This window comes from Sinocyclocheilus rhinocerous, unplaced genomic scaffold (genome assembly GCF_001515625.1).
Source record: "Sinocyclocheilus rhinocerous isolate Xijiao unplaced genomic scaffold, SAMN03320098_v1.1 scaffold112, whole genome shotgun sequence".
Lineage (NCBI taxonomy): Eukaryota > Metazoa > Chordata > Actinopteri > Cypriniformes > Cyprinidae > Sinocyclocheilus > Sinocyclocheilus rhinocerous.
The window spans coordinates 976716-987280 of record NW_015644008.1 but is presented as its reverse complement, the minus strand read 5'-3'; the positions used below and the strand labels follow the sequence as shown (position 1 = coordinate 987280).

The window sequence follows — 10565 nt, the reverse complement described above, 5'->3', positions numbered from 1 at the left end:
CTATCGGCTTGCTTTTCGTTATCTCTGCGTTGCCTGCGACTTCAGTTCCTGCCGAGCGCGTTTTTTCAAGTGCAGGAATTTTATTGTTAATCGCCTCAGGTCCCGTCTTTCACCAGACCACGTTGATAATTTCACTGAACAAATTACGCATGTTCTGAGTAAGTAAAATGGGCATTGTTGCATTGTTTTGTTTTTAGACGATATAGCCTACACGAAGTACGTTTTTAAAAGCCGTTTTAATGCTATTTCTTGATAAACCTTCCTATTGTTTTTGACTTGTGTTTTAATATGTTGGCTAACGTTATATGAAGATTAAGAATTCTGTCAGGCTATTGATTGATTTTCCATTGTTCTGCATTTCCCCAGCTGATTTGAATAAATAAGCTACGCTTTGGCCGACGTTGAGTGTATACTCATCTTTTTTTTATTTTTAACGACCGCCTAAAATGAAATGATGATAACGTGAGGCAAGTGTGCGGCAAGCGGAATTCATTGAGGGATTTGACAGTGTGATTCATAGATTAAGTATTTCAAATATAGGCTATGCTACACGCACGCACAGAGTTTTTTTTTTTCTTACCATCTTTTGGGGGTTTCTTGCTTTTAGACTAGTCGACTAGTCGGATACAAAACTTTCGTTTAAACGTCAGTCAAATTAGTCGTCGCGCACATCCCTAGTATATATTGCAATATTATGGACTTGTATTTTAGCCAGAAGCACAAACACACACTAACATCCTCAGGCAACTGCACAGCAACTTGTTTCCTCTTACAATATTAATGATGACATGAACACAAGACTGTGAACAACAGAGCACACACATTGCAAAATGCACAGGCACATGAACACAACCAAAGATGTCATGCTGGGAAGGAGATCAAGCTAGTTAGCAAGACCTACTTGCACGACAGTTTGCTACAGCTAAGTGCTTTTAGGTGAACACAGCTGGATTACATAAAATATTTGAGGTGATCTCTGATTCTTAGTCAGTGCATTTAAGTTTTCTGAAGTGTCTAGTAAGCATATGCTTTGAAGATAAGTGAGGAGTCAAGTAACTGCTGACAGAGGAACCAAATACTGCAGCATCAGTGAGAAGAGACCGTGGGAGCTTCTGTCTGTTTTGGGAAATTTATGGAGCCTTTTTTAAAAATCTGTGCACGTGATTTTAGAAATTTACTTCAAAAATTAACATGCCAATTGGATAAACCTACAAAAATTAAAATATTGACAAGCAAAGTCTGCAAAAAGAGTGCAGCAGGTCAGCAATTATTTTTAATCGGTCCAATCGATGTGCCAACTTCTCTAAGCCCAAAAGATATACATATATGTGTAAAACAAAAGTTTGCATGTTTACATTCAATATTACAGTTCTCAAATCTAAAGGTCCATTCAAAACTATTCACATTCTATTCACAAACTACACTGTAAAAAATGACCGTGAATTTAACGGTAAAAGACTGTAAATTTAAGTTACAACCGTAAAACCTAAAACGTTGCTACCGTATTTTTTACGGTAAAATTCCGGCAACCACAGCTGCCGGTTTTCTACCGTAAATTTTACGGAATTTTTTTTACAGTGTATTCAACTTTTATCAGTCTCTGAGAAATACATTTTTATTCATTTTATCGCAATATCTTTGCTGACAATATAAAATTTGAGAATATAGTGTATATTGCGATGATGTTGAAAGTAAGCAAATTTAAAGTTTTTGTAGGAAGACTGCACTTTTTGTATCATTTTAATTTTTTTTATATTTCACATTTTAAGTACTTAATTTTTTAATCGCCATTGACTGACCAGCTATATCAATATATTGGCTGCTCAATGACCCAATATTTGTAAATTATCAGCATCAACATATAATGTAATACACAACAACAAAAGCTCAGTTTTCTAAAACAATTTCTGTTTGCTCGATTTGCCAAACATAGTATAATTAACTCAACCAATGGCATATGTTTATGGCAGGGCATTCTGATCAGAACAATTGCACATGGGCACCTCACAAACAAACAAACAAATAAATAAATAATTAAGGCTTAGAAATTACACGTTTTTGTTTGTACAAAAAAAATCTGGTGTAGAATTTAATTACGTGTGTAGGATTTACTCACTGAACATTTTTTCACTTAAAAATTGCTTGTAAATTTCGCAAATATTTACAAACAAATGGCAAGTAGCACACTGAATTAAACAAAAAAAAATGTAAGTAGAAAGATTGAAAGAGTATTTGTTTGTAAAACTCTAATCTTTGTTTTCTTTGAAATTAAAAAAAAAATTAGATTTTATATAAGGGATCAATCTTTGATTTATATCAAAGATATTTCAGCATTATTCTTTTTTTAGTATTTTAGAATAATTAAAGGAATTTAAATAATTTCAGGTTTATGTTTAAATTCAAAACTAAACAAATTAATCCCCTAAATCAGCCACCACTCCAAATCCTTATACAGTTCATAAATTGTGTACATGGGTTAGTTATCTGCATGTACATTTTACTAATCCATAACTACAGCTGATTTTGTTTCTTCCTGCCAGGGGTACAGAGGGGGTTCTGTAAACATGCTAAAATAGCACAGGGATATTTTTGGAGAGTGAGTGTTTGTACTGTAGCTCCAGTCTTGTGGGTGATCGGCAGCTGAACTAAAAACTGCCCTGTTAATTTCACCTCCAACTTAGTTAGAGCTTCATGAAGTGGAATTAAATCAGCCCTTTAAACCGGTCCCATGCAGGACGACAGTTATCGAGCGTCAGTAATCACTCTTAAATGTGCTTCACAAGACGATTACAGTACCAATTCAGTATGCTCCAAAAATGAGTTGAGATTATAATGAGATTTCTTTCATATTTTGGGGGCAGTACTCACTCCGGCTAGGGATTGCTGGATATTCTGTCGGGCTTTAGCAATGTCCTGCAGGATGGCACTAGCATCTCTCTCCTGGAAGGGTACAGCGGTGTAAAAAGGCCCATGTCAAACAAACCAGCAAGAGGCAGAGAGTGACCATGCAAGCAAGCAAGCAAGCAAGCAAACAAAAATGCACAGGTGCATAGAGAAGCGCTGTCAGTGCAGACTATTCAGCACATGAGCGAAAAGAAAAATCAGACACCTGGAAAAACAGATGATAGATGGACGTTCAGCAGCTGAGTAAACAGGAACTCATGCCTCACCATGAGGATTCTGTCACCCTCATTCATTAATACAATTTCTGGTTTGTGTGAAAAGCCAAATGAGGAAGATTTAGACTCTCAAATTGTGCTTTGCTCTTACACCCGGGTCTGTAGGGGGCAGTACCTGAGGTGTCTGAGGGATGCCGTTCATGCCCTCGTAGAAGTGTCTCTCGGCCTCGTCATATCTGGACTTGTCAAACCAGATGTTCTCCTGGGCGAGTCCTTGAAGTCCACTCATTGTGATGCTAAGAACATAAAAACGAGACGTGAGCGTTAGAATTAGCAAACACACAGCTTTAGAAAGACTCAAGTATAAAAAATAAGAATTAAAATGCAAGTCTTTAATGAACTTTATGCAAATCATTCAGGAGTGTGATAAAAGAATGAAAACATAAGCAAGTATAAATCAAGCCAAGCAAGCCGAGCACCATCCATATGTGCCACATGTATGAATGCATACTTCTATTTCAGTATTTTCACATTTTATTGGTTTCAGAACCATTTAATTTATATTAGTTCTCTTGAATTTGGATCCTTACAATTTGAATACAGAATTCATTACTAGAGATTTTCCCGCATTCAAGTTTTTCTCAGCCCAAACAACTGAATAATCTTTTAGTTTATTTTTTGAATAAGCGATTATTCTAAAAAAAAACTTAAATTTTAGATTTTTTTTTTTTTTAAATAACCATGTCAGAATCTCCAAAAGCTGGAGGAGTCTTACTTCAACGTGTTGGGTCACACAAACCATGTTTAAACAAAACCACACTTTGAATAAATTGGGAAAAACTAATTTTTTGAGCTAGATTAAACTATCAGAGACCATGGTGGGCTAGCTAACCGCTGGCTTAATTATAGCAGCCGTGATGGACAATAAATAGCTAAACATAGCTAATGCAAGTAATTTTTTTACTGATGTTGTTGCTATCTGAAAACAAGGAACATATAGATGCCATAACAATAAACAAACAAGCATTGAAAAGAAATTACACAAACAATCTTATACAGTATAGTGACAAAATGGGAATATTTATTGGCAACATATTTATACTATACTGTACCTATACCTAAACCAACCTATCACCAGTTTATACAAATATCTCTTATTTTCCATTATTATACTGTAGATTTCCATATATTGAATCACTGAAATTAGCATTATCAAATGGTTAGTATTTTTGCTTTAGTGAGTAAAATCTATTGTGATATGCATTGCATTTTGTATTCAAGTATGTGAAAGACCCCTTGTTGTGAACAAACCCTTCATTAGTTATTTGTTCTGATCTAACGATTTCATTCTTGCTGTAAACAGGCCTTTACTGTCAAAGTAAAATAAATTAAAGACTGCAGATGATCAATAGTAAACTTGTATACCCCGTAAACACCAACTTTATAATGCAGGAAAAACTCTAATTATGTTGTCCAGGTCTTGCAGTAGATTTTGTAGAACGGTTATTTGGATTGAAGTCCATTCAACTACTAAAACTCCTTTCATTTATTTTTTTTGCTGACACAGGCTGCAGACAATGGGACAGATTTTGCGTACCAAAGCCCTCGGATTAGTTTCACACCGATCAACTTTCACCCAGCAGCCAATGGTGACACAAACCAGGTTGAGGCTTTTGAAAGGTGAAAAATATTTAATAAAATCCACAAACAACTCACAAAAACACACCGTTCAATAAATGAGAAGGCAGTTCCTTAAAGTCAATTGTCCCATGCCCCTAAACTAGCCATACTTGTCCCTTTTCTGAGGGGCGCGTTCGGTCTCAGAGAAGACCCTCTTCCTGCTACTTTTTGGGAGCTGGCGATCGGGTTCAGACGAGGAGCGCTGGTGGGTCGAACCCCGCTGCTGTTGACGTGACGCATAGGAACGCGTGTACGTTTGGTTCGCCTCCTCTTGCAGTTGTTGCGCACCGTTGCGTTTAGCTCTGAAAACCAGGGTGCGGGGAATTCGATCTTTTGGGGAGGATGAAACCGGAGGTGTCCCGGTCCCTGCGCTCAACAAGGATTGATAAGCGTCGTCGGCCTGCTCATATACGCTGCGGTTGAACCAAACCTTCTCTCCTCTAATGCCCTGAGAGGTCCGATCATGATACAAAAGACCTTTTTCTTCAGAACCCTGATTTTCAGACTGGGACAAACGAGTGTGTTTCCTCTTTCCGTCGTTTAAATTCGGCAGATTCCTTGTCTGTTCGTGTTTAGTTTCTTCTTTGGCTCGAGACCCCCGCTGGCTCTCCATCCTCTAGCTCATTTACAGCATATAAGGAAAAACAAAAAATAGGCAGATGCTGAAAAATTAGTCTGAGCTGATGTTGGACACAGTGAATGAGGGCAGAGGTGGAAACAACCAAGCGCATCCAGAAGCCTTGCAGAACAGCCAGTCCATATCAGCAGAAGACAAAGAGCTCACGAGGGAAACATTCCAATAGGGATTCATCAAGGGAACCAATAAAATTACTTGAAGTTTTGAATTTAGAGTGTAATTTTATTTTAATTTTGTCTGAGATTTTGTATTTGCAGTCTGGTCAAAGATGACAATTAGAGATGTAACAATGCATGCCAAACTGGTTGAAAATCAATGATCGGTTGAGATGATAAACAAAACACAATATAATTGGGGGTGGGGGTTTACATGAATGTAACTCTGATGGGAACTGTCTTCAGAAAAAGTATAGATGGTATTTTCTTCTCATCTTGTCTCTGTATAATGCATATTAAAGTAGTATTCATAAATGCAGCCCTGCTTTGTTTACAGCGGTAACCAGGGAAACGCTGTATTGCAACTGCTCATGTTGCATGTATGCAGCATCTTTGTTTGGATCATGATTAAAATGCAGTTGTTTCCTCTAATTTCAAACAGAAAGAGCAAAGGCAAAGCCTTAGTTTGTTTATATAAACATACTATATTTATACATTTATAAATATATAATTATATATTTATTTCATTTGGGATTTGTTAAAAATTTTCAATTTAGTTTTGTTATTTGACATTTCAATTTCACAAAGAAATGTGTAGCATAGTGTCTGAGAAATAATAAAAGGACAACTATTTATTTATAATTTGTCTTAAATCTCATTTTGTTAAAAGAAATTGTGAAAAAAATCATATTGACAACCAAGCGCATCCAGAAGCCTTGCAGAACAGCCAGTCCATATCAGCAGAAGACAAAGAGCTCACGAGGGAAACATTCCAATAGGGATTCATCAAGGGAACCAATAAAATTACTTGAAGTTTTGAATTTAGAGTGTAATTTTATTTTAATTTTGTCTGAGATTTTGTATTTGCAGTCTGGTCAAAGATGACAATTAGAGATGTAACAATGCATGCCAAACTGGTTGAAAATCAATGATCGGTTGAGATGATAAACAAAACACAATATAATTGGGGGTGGGGGTTTACATGAATGTAACTCTGATGGGAACTGTCTTCAGAAAAAGTATAGATGGTATTTTCTTCTCATCTTGTCTCTGTATAATGCATATTAAAGTAGTATTCATAAATGCAGCCCTGCTTTGTTTACAGCGGTAACCAGGGAAACGCTGTATTGCTGCTGTTCCATAAGCGCCACCTGCTGTCAGAGAGTGAATCTGTGCTCTCGTGCAGCCTGTCTGCTGTTTCTGTTTTGTTCAGATGAGTTTTATATAGCAGCCCTCTACGAACACCTTGGCAATTGAATCGCCATTGGCTAGTATCTTCTTTATGCACCAAGAGCTTGTAACACTCTAAAGAGAAAGGAAAAAATGAAATCGCATCATATGACCCCTTTAATTAAAAACTGCTCATGCTACATGTATGCAGCATCTTTGTTTGGATCATGATTAAAATGCAGTTGTTTCCTCTAATTTCAAACAGAAAGAGCAAAGGCAAAGCCTTAGTTTGTTTATATAAACATACTATATTTATACATTTATAAATATATAATTATATATTTATTTAATTTGGGATTTGTTAAAAATTTTCAATTTAGTTTTGTTATTTGACATTTCAATTTCACAAAGAAATGTGTAGCATAGTGTCTGAGAAATAATAAAAGGACAACTATTTATTTATAATTTGTCTTAAATCTCATTTTGTTAAAAGAAATTGTGAAAAAAATCATATTGTGAAACCAGTATCATGAATCGTATCGCATTGCGAGTTAGCGAATCGTTACATCCCTAATGACAATTACCAAATTAATGGTTTTCCCTTTGACAAATAATAATAAAAAAAATTTTTTTCAATTAAAACCTTAAAAATCAACCATGCAAGTTGAACAAAACAGCATGAACAAAACGTTTGCTTTTTGCCCATATCCAACAAGTCACATAAAATTGCAGTCAAATGCCTTAATAATATATTTAAAAATACATATATTCTGGCTTATTTTCAACTTGATGCCTAAGTACTGCATGTGCAACATGCAGTTGATTACCACACATTTTTCTAAGCTAATCACCTGGTTAATAAATGCCATCTGAACAATAACTGGAGCTACAGGGAAAAACACAGAAAAATGCACACAATCCCAAATCTCTTCACTGGAAACTATCCTGAGCTGTGATGTGAAAAGCAAAAGTCCCCAATGAATATTAAATGTACATTTACGGTTTAAATGTCATTATATAAAGTTGACCATCTCATTAATTATTTTAATGGCCGTCAATGGAAAACAAGGTTTAGTTGAATAGCGCAATTAGGGCATCTACCAGAAAAGGACTAACTGGACCATGCTAACCTGCCAAACCTTGACCGCTACACCAACAGTTAAAACATTGGCTATGCAAGATATGCAACACATACTGTAGTGTATATTATGTGAAAATGGCAACAATCAGGTTGAAAATAGCCAGGAATATTCTATTAACGTGTTCCTACCCTAAGAGAAAAAATTAAAACCTTAAAAATCAACCATGCAAGTTGAACAAAACAGCATGAACAAAACGTTTGCTTTTTGCCCATATCCAACAAGTCACATAAAATTGCAGTCAAATGCCTTAATAATATATTTAAAAATACATATATTCTGGCTTATTTTCAACTTGATGCCTAAGTACTGCATGTGCAACATGCAGTTGATTACCACACATTTTTCTAAGCTAATCACCTGGTTAATAAATGCCATCTGAACAATAACTGGAGCTACAGGGAAAAACACAGAAAAATGCACACAATCCCAAATCTCTTCACTGGAAACTATCCTGAGCTGTGATGTGAAAAGCAAAAGTCCCCAATGAATATTAAATGTACATTTACGGTTTAAATGTCATTATATAAAGTTGACCATCTCATTAATTATTTTAATGGCCGTCAATGGAAAACAAGGTTTAGTTGAATAGCGCAATTAGGGCATCTACCAGAAAAGGACTAACTGGACCATGCTAACCTGCCAAACCTTGACCTTACCAAATGCTACACCAACAGTTAAAACATTGGCTATGCGAGATATGCAACACATACTGTAGTGTAGATTATGTGAAAATGGCAACTATCAGGTTGAAAATAGCCAGGAATATTCTATTAACGTGTTCCTACCCTAAGAGAAAATAACAATGAAAATGGGGCGAAGTCATGCCACAATTCAAACTCAAACAAAACACAAACTTCTAAACTATTCTTTTGTCTGAAAATCCATCACACAGGTTACAAACACACCATGCAGTGCATTTCCACACTCACCTGCTGAGGTGTTCAGAGAAAACAAGCGATGATGAGGGCTTTTCACCTTCCCTTTAACAATGAGCATTTAACTATTAGGAAAGCTGAGAAATGAGCACCAAGTACTAACTCGTCTGACACCAGTGGCCCACAAAAGACAGAGCCAGACTGACTAAACAGGGCAAATTAGCACGTGACTACAATCCTTTAAAAGCATAGATGGGAGTGGAAAGTTCTGCAGGTGATCTACTGACAATGTGCAAATTTAAAAAACCCAAAATGACCAATGCAATCTACCAAGAATTTCCAAAGCAACTATCCCAGCCATGTCAGGCCAAAATGGGTTAAGACATGCTTTTTTGGGCTCAAATTCCCATAAATTTACTATGAGTGAATGCTGAATCAATTTTTATTTAATATTAAAATATTTAATATTAATTTTTATTTAATTTAATACTCTCCTCCCATAAATATTGCATCTGAAAGGGAAACTCCTACAAATGCATATACAATTAAGTCAGCCTTAACTTTGTCCACACTTTTCATAGCTAATTTTTCACGGAGTGTCTTTATTAAATCCTGACAGTAGTTTTTTTAATGCTAAAAGAGGGTTTAAGTTGTTAGTAAATCTGGCCCATAGAGTGATGAATAAAGACGTATAGCATTATTTCCATTAAGTCAAAATAATTTGCCAATAATAAGAATTTTATGAAAAGTTAGTGTACTTGGTTACACCGTGTCCAGAGCTGTACACAAAAATGTCTCCAGAAAGAGCATGTTTGATATGACATATGGCGTTTAAAACAAGAATAAAGTTTAACATTTTATTGTTTGCCATCTCCTATCAAGCTGTCATTTTTAAATGCAAAGCGTGAAAACAAAATACTGCTTAATTGTATTGTATTCATTCATAAAATACCATTAAATTTACATTGGCCTTTCAAATGGGGTGAAATTCATCACCAAGTGAAATAGATGCGCATTTTATTTATGCAAATTAATTAAATTATACACGGTGTCTGACTGACACTGGCTTGTAGGACATGAAGCGCAAATAAACCCGAGTAACACGCCTAACCCAGATTTAAACCAGCAGAGACCTGTAGGTCAGGATAATATGACACATACAGATCCGTTACAGATGCTTAAGACGCACCCTGTTTATGAACACATGAAACACAAAATACAGCACTGAAACTTCATGTATGCCGTCACTGTCAACTCCACCTGCTTCATGAAAGTTTTATAAACTCGTGAAACATGGGTTTTTATTCACGTCTGATAAGCTGTATGAGTGCGTGATGTGGAGGGAGCTGAACAAGTTCAGGGAAGTTGAGTTTCATGCGCAGCCACGTGGCGCGACACGCACAGCGGAACACTTCAGTAATAACACGATAAAAGTAAAATATGTTTACCACAATCGTGTTAGTGAAAAATAAAGTTTTACTTACTTTCGAAGAGTTTGATAAGTGACAAGCGGTTCGAGTTTAACTTCTTCTCCGGACTCCTTATTACAGAAAGAGACTGAGGAAACCGGGTAAAGCGCACTTATAGCTGACAGAGGGGTTTTCCTTTAAATGTTGTTGTTCATATGGTACTATTCTACACAGGCCATACTACTTTAGCATTATAATATGCGTAAACATTAGTAAATAATTGCTTTAATGTTATACATTATGTAAAAACTTGTAAAATGTAGCAAAATGCAAGGATTTTATGAATGTCACCCCCCCAGAAGAGAGATGGTACATTCA

At 35.9% G+C, this 10565-nt stretch overlaps 1 protein-coding gene across 5 annotated transcripts in view; it reads right to left on the bottom strand.

The window, feature by feature from the left end:
- Positions 1-10360, bottom strand: part of LOC107757829 (elongation factor 1-delta-like) — a 17430-nt gene extending 7070 nt beyond the window's left edge. For 2 of the 5 annotated variants that reach the window (XM_016575420.1, XM_016575421.1), the window contains exons 1-2: positions 4910-5415; positions 3295-3415 (exon numbers count right to left, since the gene is read on the bottom strand). In XM_016575420.1, the coding sequence (XP_016430906.1) occupies positions 3295-3415; positions 4910-5412 (624 nt within the window). In that variant the 5' untranslated portion in view covers positions 5413-5415. Of the gene's footprint in view, positions 1-2868; positions 2941-3294; positions 3416-4909; positions 5416-8832; positions 8884-10262 lie in introns of those variants that run through there. The other 3 variants (XM_016575423.1, XM_016575422.1, XM_016575419.1) reach the window with 3 other exon arrangements.
- Between the last annotated feature and the right edge of the window lie 205 nt (positions 10361-10565).